The 13,945-nt window shown below is 42.7% G+C and overlaps 1 protein-coding gene across 1 annotated transcript in view; it reads left to right on the top strand.

Annotated features, from left to right (window-relative positions):
* Nucleotides 1–275: 275 nt before the first annotated feature.
* LOC104951178 (collagen alpha-1(XIV) chain-like) overlaps nt 276–13,945 on the top strand; it is a 64,174-nt gene continuing 50,504 nt past the window's right edge. Inside the window, exons 1-4 of the mRNA XM_010777818.1 lie at nt 276–287; nt 419–551; nt 755–799; nt 1,298–1,443. Of these exons, the coding sequence (XP_010776120.1) occupies nt 276–287; nt 419–551; nt 755–799; nt 1,298–1,443 (336 nt within the window). The remainder of the gene's footprint in view (nt 288–418; nt 552–754; nt 800–1,297; nt 1,444–13,945) is intronic.

The raw sequence follows: 13,945 nt of genomic DNA, 5'->3' as shown, positions 1-13,945 counted from the left end.
GCAACTCAGGGTTAAGTATCTTGCCCAAGGATACATCGACATGTTGACTGCATGGGCTGGGATCGAACCCACAACCTTCTGGTTGAAAGACGACCGCACTCCCTCACAGCCACAAGATGAAAGTAATTCCTGTCGCACTAATGTGCTATGTGTCTCTTCATGTGTTAGCCTCTCATTATCTGCTGTTGTTTTACTTTATGCAGTAACTTTAAATATATACCAATTGTTTTGCCGCACAATAATACAATAACTTAAATGAGCTGCTCCTTGCTGTGATGGATTCAAAGGTTAGTTTCTCCTAGTTAACTCTGAGGTTTAGAATAATTTGAAAACATATTCAGTTGGGAGTACTCCCACTGTTTTAGTCTTTATTAGCCAATCATCTGCTCATATAACACAAAACATTTCTCTGTTTCAGGTTCTGATCGACGGAAAAATGAACACATACCTGATAAAAGGACTCACCCCCCTCACAGACTACGAAGTCCTGCTCGCTGCGATCTATAAGAACGAGGTAGAGAGTGACGAGGTGGTCCTCGTAGAGTCCACCGGTAAATATAAATGTCACTCCTCATGTTTGTAAAAAGTGCTCAGATATTTATATTTCTAAAGCCACAATCTCAGTAGACTTTGTTTCCATCATATCTTTTCTGGTCTTATGTCTGTAAAAACATCAGAAGATCCTTTAAAGTAAACTCCTGTTACATTTTTAATCACGCAAATTAATTAAATATGTATTTATTTTCCTTTTCAGTTGAAATATTGACCACCATTGCAACGACGACCACCATCACAGCAAGTAAATATTTCCTTACAGCTGTTTGATATTTTAGGACTACATTAAAATTTTGGACTACAATGTTTGACTCTGTTTTCATTTCATTTTTAAAAAAAGTTGAAGTAAAGTGCCTGAAAAAGCAGAGATATAATAAAGTAGAACTTACCTAATAATGTAGAAATATCTTCCAACAAAGCTTTTATAACTTTAACTTACACAATGGAAAAATAAGGATTCAAATCAGATCTGAATTCCATTTTGATTTGTCTTAATTTGTCTAAATCATAATCCCATGTCTTTACACATACTGTATCATCCCTCATGAAGGCTGTCAGATTTCTTCCCACACAGACTTTGCCAGGGAAGAGTTTTGATATCGAAAAAGACGCTTACATGAAACCTGAGTAAATGAAATGCCAAAATGATGACATTTTAATTTGATCAGTTGTCAGGTTTGTGCTTCGGTGAGCCGATGTTGCCCTGCAGTGATATTTTCTCTCTCTCTCTCTGATCCTCCAGCTCCTCGTTACGGCGTGCGGAACATGAGGATCGATGAGGAAACCACGTACAGTATGCGGGTGGCCTGGCAGCCTGTGGACTCGAGGAATGTTCGACATTATCGGCTGAGCTACATCAGTACCAAGGGAGACCGGGCAGAGGAGATGGTAAGACAGGGAAACAGAGACAACTTTGCCCTATTTCATGAGAATTAGCTTAATAACTTAATGGGAGACAATTGCATCTACACTTATTCCCTTAGGACAGCAGTTTTCAAAGTGTGAGGCTTCAGGGGAGGCGCAGCGTGAGAAAGAAATAACGAGTAAAAGACGAGTAAAGTGTCACTTGCACACTTTTGGTTGTCTGTGGAGACCGAGTTCCCCCACCTCGCCAAAAAGGCTGTAAAAGTGCTCATTCCCTTCACCTCCACCCAGGGGCGGACTGGCCATCTGTGTGTTCTAGAGAATCACAGAACGGCCGGTCGTCAGCGGGCCGTTGACGGCCGGCTCGGTTCGCTGACGGCCGGCACCGCCCTTTATTTTTTATGTTTTTAAACGGCATAATTTAAGTTGCGCTGACAGGCAACAGAGGTCAGTTTCCGCGCAGCGCGTCTCCCACCCCCGTTGACAGTTCACGAGAACCCCCCCGTTGACAGTTCACGAGAACCCCCCCATTGACAGTTCATTAGCGTGCTCTTCCAATTTAGTGCGGCTTTTCCGCATTGACTTTGATCAAAAGCAAGTACCGGTCAAGGCTGCAGCCAGAGGAGGATCTGGGTTTATTCCTGTCTACATTGCATCCCAGCATCATCCGCTTGTGCGCATCAGACGCAGACTCATTGTTCCCACTAAAGTAGGGGTGAGTGTAATAAGGAGGCAAAGTGACGTTCAGTGTGTTGCCGGGAGGATTTATCCACGATGTTGAAATGTTAAAATGTTTAACAAAAATGTTTAAAACATAAATATAAAAAAGTTTAAAAAGGTTATTGTTTCATGTTTTAAGGAGGTGACGCTATTCAGCCAATCAAATCGGTGCAGTCAGTGAGTCAGCATGGTAGATTAAAACACACTCAGAGACGAGGCAAGAAGAGAGAAACAGTCGGAGTCATTTCAGCGAAAACAGAGCATTTAATGACATTTTCTCTTACCGGACCTCTTTGAAATGCAATTGAATACCCCTGCATTATAGCAACAACAACAATAATAATAGCAATAATAATTGGGAAGGAGGGTGTGGCTGTTCTTATGTTCTCTGAGGGGAGGCTCACCTTCCCACACTTTGAAAACCCCTGCCTTAGGAAATGTGGATTTAAAGTGTTTTTGACATGAGGTGATTTTTAAGATATGTTTTATCTAATCTTCATCCTCTTTTGCAAAGTGTTTTCAGATTAGATGAGGATAATTGATTAGTCAGTCTTGTTATCTTTATCTGAGAATTGCTGGCAATATTCTTATTGAGTTGTGTTAAATAATTGATGGACTTTCTAAGTGTCATATGTGTCTTTTAACCACAACCCCTAAATACAAATGCAATCAGTTGTAGTCATGGAAGTATACATACTGTAGAACTGAATACAGAGTTGGAAGCGTGGACATTTGAGTTTAGCTTAAGCCCTGTCTCCAATACGCAGCTTCACGGCCAATCTCGACTCAGTCAAATGAATGGAGAGGATACTCTTGATTCTACTTTTAGCACATGTTACAACTCTTAGACCCAAGTGATTTATAAAAGTGCTATAACAGTTTTGGTACTGGGTGGGTTCCTTTAGTTAAAAGCAATTTACATTCATCTTTTTTCCAAGTAATCAATGAGAAAAAGTATTTTTGGTCTCAATGAAGTCACGGACTGACACGGAAGTTGTAGTACCACCGTTGGGCCACTAAAGAAATGTGCTTCATTGTCCGTCGCACTTCCTGGGGCTTTCGGTTGCAATGCATCTCAGAACCATTTGTCTTGTTACAGCGTAGTACACAAAACGTTGTACTGGGGTGAACTTAAAAGGTGGCTATAAGGAGCCTGATTCAACTGCAAATCAAACTCTTGCAATCAGCCTTCAAAGGAAGAATGTAGATTATTGAGGAAGACGATGGCAGGCCTTCCAATTGAAAATCCCCCGGACGAAAGAGGGAGGGATACAGAGACTGTTTTTATGGCAGGCCTTCAGAAGGGAGTCGATAGGAAGAGAGAAGGAGGGAGAGGAGGAGAATGATGATGAAAATAGTGGCAGATCCTCAAAAGAGTTTCATGAGAGAGAAAGAGTGATAAAGAGATAGAATGGCAGGTTTTCACACTAATGAGCCACAACAAAGAGGCAGAGAGTGAAGAAAAGATTTGTATTGGAAACCAACACTGACGCAAAGATGGAATGTACTTTGTGTGTGGACACTGCTGAATGGTTGACAGGCAATCATTAAGATGCTAAATAGAATGTTGATATGAGTGTATTGTACCTTCACCATGTAAAATGAAATCATGGTTTGATTAACACCTGTGACAATTAAGTTTACAGCAGTTAGCACTTAGCATCCTTTCTTTTTCTCTCATAATCGCACTCTGTTATCTCACGAGCATCCTTCAAAAAAGACGAGACTAAATGACATCTTGTTGGTGATCGAACATTTCTTTCGACATATGCCTGCCCATACAAAATTGTCTCAGAGTTAAAATATATGGGCAGCATAGGACAACCTGTTATGCAACAGTGGAGGAATCCATTTCCCAGATGGACACATGTGACATTTTGTTGTGTACAGAATATACAACGTAATACAATTACAGCATAGACAATCTAATGAATAAAAATGAATGTGTACATATATAAAACATATCCAGAATGATTTCCAAATGTTTCCTGTTAAGCAAAAAATAATGCTAGAGAATAAATTAGAATCTTATTTTAATTTTCTTTTAAAACATATCTGTATTCTTCTTACATTTTATTCTGACCATAGCCACTATGAACCATCTGCAACCTTCAAATCAGAGAATCCACAATCGAAATATAAAGTATGACCTTGATTTTGCGCTGCTCTGCTGTAGTCTGACCTTAGCTTGCTTGCTAACGCAGACACACTTCTAGCTAGCTTACGTTAGCAAAATAATGTCTTGAGTGAATATCGTCAGCTAAGTCATGGAGGTTCCCCGTCTAATCCCTGCTGAAAAAAAACAGCACAGACCAGCAAAACATCCACACTGCTCAATGCTTTTTTTTCAGCAGGGATCTTGCTGCTAAATTGTCAAGCTTGCTGTTTGCAAATCACTGTATCCGCTGACTGTTATAAAGCAACAAAACCTCGATCCATGCAGCGTATCTACAGCTATAGCTTGCTAAACGCTTGTTGCTAAACGTTTGTTGCTAACCGCTAACTTAAGTCACGGCAACTGATAATTGGCCTCCCCTGCATTTCTCTTTGCTAACTAGTGGTGAATAATTTGGTTTGTACCGATACATAATCAATCATTGGCTAAAAAGCTGTTAAGTGATCAGGCAAATTGGCCAACTAACACAGGGTTGCCAACTCTCACGCATCTGGCGTGTGACATACGCTTTCACTCTCAATCTCACGCTCTCACGCTGCCCAAACTATTCTCACGCCAAAAACAAGATGAACCGGCGATCGTTTTTGGTTGGTTATTTACAATGTTGAGTTGACAGCTGCTCAAACTGTCGATCCGCTCCCTCCCCGCCCCCACCACCCTTAACAACGTTAACAGACAGCAGAGCAGTGGGAGCCGGTTGGTCAATCCCCGACCCGTATTGCGCATTCGCAGATCNCCACGTTATGAGCCCGGAAACCGGAGTCGGATTTTACGTCATGGGTCGGGTGGACAAATATAAAAAATGGCACATAGACACCATTGATAATAATAAACAACAAAAACAAAGGGTAAACTTTTTCCGCAGAACCCCAGAGAACTTTCCGCGATATTTTTAACTTTAATAAATTAATAATAAAAACCGAGGGACAGGGTTATACCCACCTTCTTTTCGTCAAAGTGACATTTCGGTGAGCTTGACTTTTGTTGAGAATCCAAAGAACCCTGTTTTCCTTGTCCCCCAAGCAAGACTCACCAGCGGGGCGATGCCAGGGTGGGGCCCTAGTTTTCCGTTGACCACGTTTTGCCTTTCTCGCCAGGGTCGAGCTGTGAGAGAACCGACTTCAAGGCCCGTTTCGTTTTCGTTTCGACAAAATTTGTATACTGTACACGAAGGTCCCTCCTTCTCGGAGTTTTACCATTACACTAGTCTCGGGCTGCGTTGGTTGCCGTCTAGGGTAACACCCCCTCCTCCGGTTTCCTTCCGTTTTTGGCGCAGATTCGCCGATTGACTTTCCGACTTTGACGGCAGGTAGTCCTGGTTTACCCGAGGACGTATGTGATATAACACCTTCTCGTCGGGGACAGGTGGTCATTAGTAATTTATCCTGTCCTTTCTCGGGTTTACATAGTCCTTGTCTCCGATATCTGGGAAAAGAAGTGTGGGTGGCCGAACCTTAGGTTGTTGAAGGCAGGACATTGTCAGACACCACCTAGACGAGACCGGACGGACCTATCAGGACTTATTGAACCAGTCTGTCAGGAGGGCTTAGTCGGAACGGAGGGAGAGTCCTCGGTTCCCGGACCATAAAGGGACCTAATCTCCAACCGCCGGGGTCTGCGACCCATTGCCGGCGGAAACATGGACGCCCAATAAACCTTTCCGTACGCAATCTCGGTCGATAGAACGGCGCCGGTGATGGAACCGGTACCGTCCCGCCGCTCAACTGGAGACAGGACGGACGGAGTGGCTCGGGTGTACCAACGGATCTTCCAATTACACGGGCTCAGGCAGCTCCCGGTTGTGGTGGCATAGATCGGGAGAGAGACCGTCCAGTGCCGAGTGTTGGGCACAGTGTCGTTGTTTGGTGTTTGTTACGTCCCTCGGTGAGCCGTAAAGAGAGACGGAATTTTAGTGTTCATCCCACTTCTACGACGGAAGCTACCATCCACCACCTGGGAGTTGGGTGTGTACACGGTCGGTCCGGCCAATGGGGTCCTATTGTAGGTGTGGTGGGTTAACCGTAATTGCCTGACTGGGGTACCGCTGGAGTGGGACATGGTCTGGACTCAAATTCGTGCTTGTCATTACGTCTCCTTCCCTTTGCTCCGGGTGTTGTAAGTAAGGGTATGGAAGCGGTAGGCCTGTTTTTTTTTTTTTTAGGGGACTCAACGTATCTAAAACAAACGCTTTTTAGCCCGCTCGCATTGTGCGCTCTCGCGTCCTTCATACTCAGTATGCGTACGGTCGACAGAGAGTTTAGAAAATGGCTGGGCGCTATAGTGAAATGGAGGTGGTTACTGTGCATGGCAAATTGTGTTTTACCGGCTTTTGTCACCGAAGGAAGTTGGCGCTCGACCCGGAGTCAACTTAGACGACTGTCCCTCTCTACCTAGTTCACCTGCCGGTGATGTCTGTGTTCGTGTTCGCAGTCTCAATTTGACCCGGTATGTGTCAACGGCGACCCGGTCGGAATCGAAAACCTGTCGCGTTGAAAGGCGACGGAGAGAGGGACCGCTTTACTGCTCTTAAAGGCTTAGTGGGACACCGCACTGGAGCCGTAGAGTGCCGAGTGCGAGGGAGTCACCGCCTAATCGAAGAGAAAGGGTAGAGTGGACGGACGTACTATCGTATGGGGGAAGTAGGACCTGGGACTTCAGCCGCTCGGCGGACACGCAAATCGTTGTATCTAGTAGACGTCCGACGTCGATCGGAGACGTCGTCAAAGTGGGAAACAGCGAGCCTTACCGTCTCGCCGGAGTGTTACGTCCCGTGTTGTTCTCGTACCCTCACAAACTACGACAGCGGCAGAAATTCCTACTGTCTTTCGTGTACTCTCCGCGACGTCGGAAGAACATGCCAAACCTTTCGACTTATGAAAACTCCCGTTTATTCAAAGTGAGGACACTACAGAAGTCAACAATGTCAAGTTTCGTTTTTCCGTGTTGTCAGTCACATATACAAAATATTTAGTGCTAACGCGTCATCAAGACCTAACTTTAGTATCGAGACACTAAGTCTACCTTTTAACTTGTGGTAAAACTACAAATTTGTACTTTAACATGTAGGCAAGGAGAAGGGGTCTCCTACCTTAAGGATGACTGAAACAATAGGGGACAAGAAGTGACCAAGGTGACGTTTTACAAGGTGCAATAAGTACTGATAGTATTTAAGAAGCGCGACTACATTTATGGGGTCTGAGATCATGTTTTCACCAGCCAGTGTAAACACCGAGTTAGGGAGTTTTGCGTTCAAAAAAAAATTTTACAGTATTAAAGCTTCTAAAAACATTGAGACTTCTAGCAAACGAACAAGATGACTAACGAAGACACACGGAAGGTTGTCGGAGACTTCAGGGTAGCATCGAAGACTTAAACCGCTCCATAATGGTGACATAGGGACTGGTCTATGTTGTCAATACGTTCGAAAATGTAGAAGCGGTAGGACCTGTATGACAGTCCTCTGTCCGGTGTGTGCGCTGGCATGTTATGTAGGGCGCACGGCTGCCATCAGGCGCACTGAACAGCTGTTTGTATGCTTTTGGGATGGTGTGGCCGGTAAAGCTCTGTCCAAGAAACACCTGACAGGATGGCTCTGCGAGTGCATTTCACATGCCTATGGACAGGCGGGGAGAGCCTTCCCCACTGGGGTCCGTGCACACTCTACACGTGGTATGGCTGTATCAACAGCTTTGTTCAACGGCGTGAGTGTGGAGGGCATATGCACGGCGGCGTCTTGGTCTACGCCAGGCCCCTTCATAAGGTTTTATCTTTGGACATGTCTGGATCCTTTTCATCGTCTGTGCTTGCTGGGGCAACACAGGACTAGTGAGGGTGGGGGGGGGGCTGTGGGTCAGTTGGTATCTGACCCCCCCCTGGACATAATGCACTTATGTTTTCCCATGCTCCTTAGGGACCCGGGAAACATGGTGCGCAGTAAGCCCCATACATAGACAGGCGGGGAGGGCCTTCCCCACTATCGTCCATGCACACTCTACACGAGGTAAGTGTGTATGAGTGTGCTCTATCCAAGCTCTGGCCCCGACTTCTCCACGGTCACAACTGGGTGAGAGGAAGTTGGCGTGCGGTGGCTGTTGACCAAAGGCCGGTCAGGGGCAGTGTGATGGGTTGATGTTGTTGGACGACAGGGCGTTTATACATCGGGGCTCCACCCACTGTACCCATAGAGTCCAGTAGAGGGCGTAGCCTGTGCGATATATAACGGGGGGTTACGTATTGTAACCCTAGTTATATAAACACAGGCGGAGCCCTCTACCTGGGGGTCCTGTCTGTCCTATGCCGCTTGCTGAAGAGGGTGTAGGATGGTAGTCGGTAGCTCGCCCCGATTCGCCAGCTACGTTTATGCAACTCAGTAGGTGAATGCTCGCATAGCATGGTAGAGAGTAGTACCCATAGAGTCCAGTAGAGGGCACCGCCTGTGCTTATATAACTAGGGTTACAATACGTAACCCCCCGTTTTCATCCATCAGAAAACTCAAGTGAATACTCTTTGAATATTCATTTTTATATTTGTGGAGAGCACAACACCTTTGATTCATGATCGCTGGACAGTAAAGTAAATACAAAGAGAAGAAAAGAGGTTAAAAGACAGAGCTGGACAAAAGAGAAATCAACAGAAGACAGACAGGAAGTAAACACTAATGGGAACAGCAGAAGAAGAGAAGCAGAAAATAAACACTGAAAGGAACAGCAGAAGAAGAGAAACAGGAAGGGGCTCTGGCAGTGTTTAAAGTGCTACTTTCGCCACAGTGTTAGCCTTTTCTACTGAGGAGAACACTATTTAATATTAGCAGAATTAAAACGATAATTTGAAAAAATAATAATAATAAATATGTTGTGACTAATTATTGATGTACTTGATACAGTAGTAGTTCCGCTTTGCATCAGAGTCCTGGTCCTACCTTCTAAAAATAGTAGTAGGTGAAAGAACATCCACATTCAGAAATAATCCTGTTATCACAGTGTTCTCAGCGTGTCTGGACAGGACTGTGGGATATTGGAGGGATGATAGAAGAGCAGATATGCGGTAGATAATATGATGGATTATCAGACAGATAAATCTGAGACAAGAAAAGATGACATAAGAATGTCTGCTGGAAATGATGCACCCTCTTTCTGCTAAAGGCACATAATCCTTCGTGTGTGTGTGTGTGTGTGTGTGTGTGTGTGTGTGTGTGTGTGTGTGTGTGTGTGTGTGTGTGTGTGTGTGTGTGTGTGTGTGTGTGTGTGTGTGTGTGTGTGTGTGTAGGTGAAGGTTGAGGATTCGGTGAACGAGGTGGAGCTAGAAGAGCTGACCCCTGACACAGAGTACACTGTGACGGTTTACGCCTTGTACGGAGAAGAGGCCAGCGACCCCATGACCAGCCAGCAGACAACACGTGAGTGTCTCACACACACACCACTCAAATTTTCTTTACAGCTAAATCCCTCGCCAGAAAATGTTTTACCCTAAGATGAATCATTTCTCACTCAAATGTTCCAATTCATTGTTAAGTAATTTCCTCAATTAGCAATTAAGCCATAAGAGTTGAAGCTACAGATGGTTGTTAGCAGCAGCTGTGTGACAGAGTGTTGGGAGCGATCATCATGCATTTCCACATTAACAGTGATCCGTTTATATCCGTTTAAATAATAAAACGTTTTACTTTTTATAAAATTCCAGCTGTGTATCATACTGTTTAAAATATGTGTCCCTCCGCTAATAGTGACCACCTGTTCACCTGTCCTAAATTAAAGAGTAAAACACAGTAAATCATCAGTAATGTCAAAAATAGTGACATTAATCAAAAAATGTATACATCCCAACACAGGGTTATCACAAACATGCTCAGCATAAGTTTGGATTGATATAAGTTACGTATATCGATCCTAATAAACTTTGCAGTGAGCAAGAGAAACTCCGTCTGGAGGGAACACACGGAATTTACCCTCTGCAGACCATTTACATGCACTAAAACCTGAATACACTACAGGAGCAACACACTCTCACTCCCTGAACGTCGATTCTGGGTAGTGTAGTGTTTTATGCCATCCTAAACTCCGAAAAAAAATTTGTTTCTCCTAATCGAAGGGGAAAAATACAAAAGCATTGTACACAATTTAAACAATCAATGTTGTGTAATTAACAGGTATAATCTGGTGTTTTTGGGTTGATGACCCGGAAGTCCCTCAGTGGCAGCCATGATAAGTGCCGTTCGAATTCTCTAGCTGATAGGAAAGGAGGTTTCAAATTTCCTTTATAACCTCCTTTAGCTTAGGAACCACTGGACCTCCCTTGACGAAAGGAGAGGAGAAAATGCTGCCCCACAATGCCTTGCAGCCGCAGCATTTGCCATCACACAACAGTCGGCCGTTCACGGAAACAACCAATTATGACCGAGAAATTATATCATGAACGTTACGGTGCTTATTACGTTTTTTAAAACGTATGTGATAAGTTGCCAAAGTGCTTTGTTTTGAACTTGAATCAGTATTATAATCAAAAAGAGAAATATGAACGTTAGTTTTGACTGAAGTGATCAAATAAAGTCAACATTTCACTGAGCTGTGTGGGGTTTGTTCAACTTTTAAAAGATGTTTGAATGGTGATATACACAGTGATAGATATTAAGGACTAACGTTTATAATAAATACATCTGTATTGATCTTCTGATCTTTTCCTAGTTCATACAATCATACGTATTGGGATCATTTGTATTAATGTGGACCGGAGGGAGAGGGTGACGAGCATAAGTTTCACTTTCCTTTTTTATTTAAATTCCAACTTTGGTCATGAAGAATATGTTTCTCTGCTGTCCACGTTCATAAAGCATAAAACAACATCATCAGAGCATGGTGCAGAGTCTCTAGATGAGTTTACAGTATTCCCTCGTTCTTATTAAACATCCATGTTGTAGTCCGCTGTATAGAACACTGTAGTTTCCATAGTTTCACCACAGCAGCAGAAGCACATTTATGACGTCCGCTGGCGCATCATAAACACGTCGGATAGTGAAAGTGCAGTCGGATTCTCTAAAGTACCGCGGTCTCTTATCCTAAGTCCTTTTGAATTCTATCCCTTAACCCTGTGACGTTTCACTCAAAGGTCAAGGAATAGGAGATAGGGTTAGAATTTAGGAGCTGATTTTTGGATTATCCGACCGCAACCCAAGTTTAAACCAGTCCTTTGAAGAAGTTACGACATCCGGAAAAAATGTCCTCACTCTCCAAAAATGGACCCTCAAAAATATATAATCACGCACTCATACAATAATTTGAATATCACTGAGAAACATCAAAGAGCTGTGTTGACTTTCGAATAAATTCAATTTCATTAAATTCCTGACGACGTTATGACCCTCTGAACTCAGCACATATTTACTCTGCATAGATTTACTCTCAGCTCTCTGGTGTACTGCAGGAAGGAAACCACACAGAAGTTTACATTGAGTGCACTTGTTTTCAGAAACCAGTCTGTGAAGTTTTGGCTATTTCTAAAGATCAGGAGTGTCTTTGAACTCAAGGAGGAAGCATCGGATTTATCGGATTAGCACCCCCTCACAGGTTCTGTGATCAGCTGCTGCATATTGTTTTTGTTTGCTCAGTTACGTGTTTCTTCCAGGACAGCTGCGGCATGTTTAAGTCGCGTCCCGGCACGTTTTTAATCTGGCAACGACCGATGCCAAAATCTCTGCATGCACCGGCCTCCGGCTTCCCCTCGTGCTATTTTTTGCACCTCACTTTCATTTTTAACAATTTTGAAGCTTTGTCTCCTCCCCCCATCCCGCACCATGCCCACTAATTAACGTTTTATGAATCTTTTTTTAAGATCTGTGGCCTGCGGCTTTAAGACAGGGCATGTTTTTGTCCTTTGTGATGCGTGTAAGGCTCTGGATGCAGGTCAGATAGGGATGCTGGCGGCTGTTAGAAGGAGACAGTGGTAGTTTTTTGGGGGGGTGAGGTCCCTCTCAAATTATTTTCAAATTCCTTCATCCAGATCATTTTGTTGCATTCAGATAGTGGTTCATATCTCTTTATGTATATTTAATTGTTCATTCAATCAGTGCCAAAAAATATCCCCATGAATTGCCCCTGACAGTCAGATCTGTTTTTGCAGTGATTTTGCCTGGAATGGAGATTGGGCGCATGATTTTATTTCATCAGCATTATTGAAATGGATATTCTATAATATACATTACATAAGCCAGAGGACACAATTCTTCTCCTGTCTCACGTTCTCTGATGCATCTGGACATGCGGGAGATGATTTAATGTGCTTTTCACTCAAGAGTGTTTATTCATAATAATCCAAACACCTTCTCTCTGCCTTTAAACGCCCCTGATCAGTCCCTCATCTCATCCAGATATGTAACCTTTCTTGGCATTGTTGTAACAAAATGAGCTTTAATGACAGTGAAAAGAGGTCACCACAGCTGCAAAAAAAGGGACCTTTCTAAAAGTAAAAAGCAGCGTGATCGAGATTAAAGGTAAAGACTCTCCTAAATCTGACTTGGCTCTGTTGTCTACAGACAGTGGATTAACAGTTAACAGATCATTATAGCATACTATATGACAAAACACAGGCTGTTAGATTGTTAATTAATTTCTTATTTTCATCAGTCTAATGATCAAATCATTCCCAGTCCATTACTCGGTTTGACCTCAGGTTCATGTGAGTTGTTGTTTGAAAATGTTTGGTATATGATAACTTGTCATGTCAGTCGAAGAAATGTGTAGATTGACTTTCCACAAACTTCCTACCATCTTATCACACATTTTCAAGCCCTTTTCACTTGATTTTAGGGAAGTGTTTGTCGTTAGATGCCATAAATAAGGTTTGTGGTAACAACAGCTTAAGAGATTTAAGACATAAAGTGTGTATGTAAATACCCCACTGGTGATTTTCTAAAGCTTCTTTGTGTCATCAAAACAGCGGTTGCTAACAAGTGATTAAGTAAGACTACAAAAAGTCGTCATTCCGAACATTAGCCGCCTTTAGCTTAGCTGTGGTGATGCCATGTGACCATGATGTACACTCTAAAAACAAATGCCTTGGCTCAACAAAGAAAATCAACGCAACAGTTTGCATCGATGTTTATTGAGTTAGGACAACTTCTAATGAAATTGTCTTAAACCAACAAAGTTATTTGAGTTAGGGGAGAAGGCTTTTCCTCTACAATCAGTAAGTGTTTTTAATTACCACTTACTTAATAATTGGTAGCATAAACACAAGTTTTGAAGTTGATTACTCAAAAGATTAAGTTGTTCCGACTAGTTTTACCACATGATTTAAAAGGGATTTTAAGTTGTATGTACTTAATTACCATCATTATGAACAACCATTTATAAATTAAGTTGCTTCAAATATATTGTATTCAATTGTTTGTTTTTTTAGCTTTTTCAACTTAAAGTTCCGCCTAAAGTCCACAAGTACGGTGGAATAGTAATACCGTACACAGTTATTTACAAGGTTTGTTTTTACTCTAAGAGAGGACTAAACTTTGTAGTACACAAACTTTATTGTTTTTTGTTTGACGTCAAGTTTTACTTTTCACTTAAAGGATTATAAAAACAACACCTTAGTTTAAGTAAAAGAAAAGAAATTTTTCCCGTTTTTGTACTTTATTCGATTCT

The sequence above is a fragment of the Notothenia coriiceps genome, unplaced genomic scaffold (genome assembly GCF_000735185.1).
Source record: "Notothenia coriiceps isolate Sejong01 unplaced genomic scaffold, NC01 NC01_scaffold00000339, whole genome shotgun sequence".
Taxonomy (NCBI): domain Eukaryota; kingdom Metazoa; phylum Chordata; class Actinopteri; order Perciformes; family Nototheniidae; genus Notothenia; species Notothenia coriiceps.
Note: the sequence above shows the minus strand (reverse complement) of the source record. Positions and strands in the feature narration are given on the sequence as shown.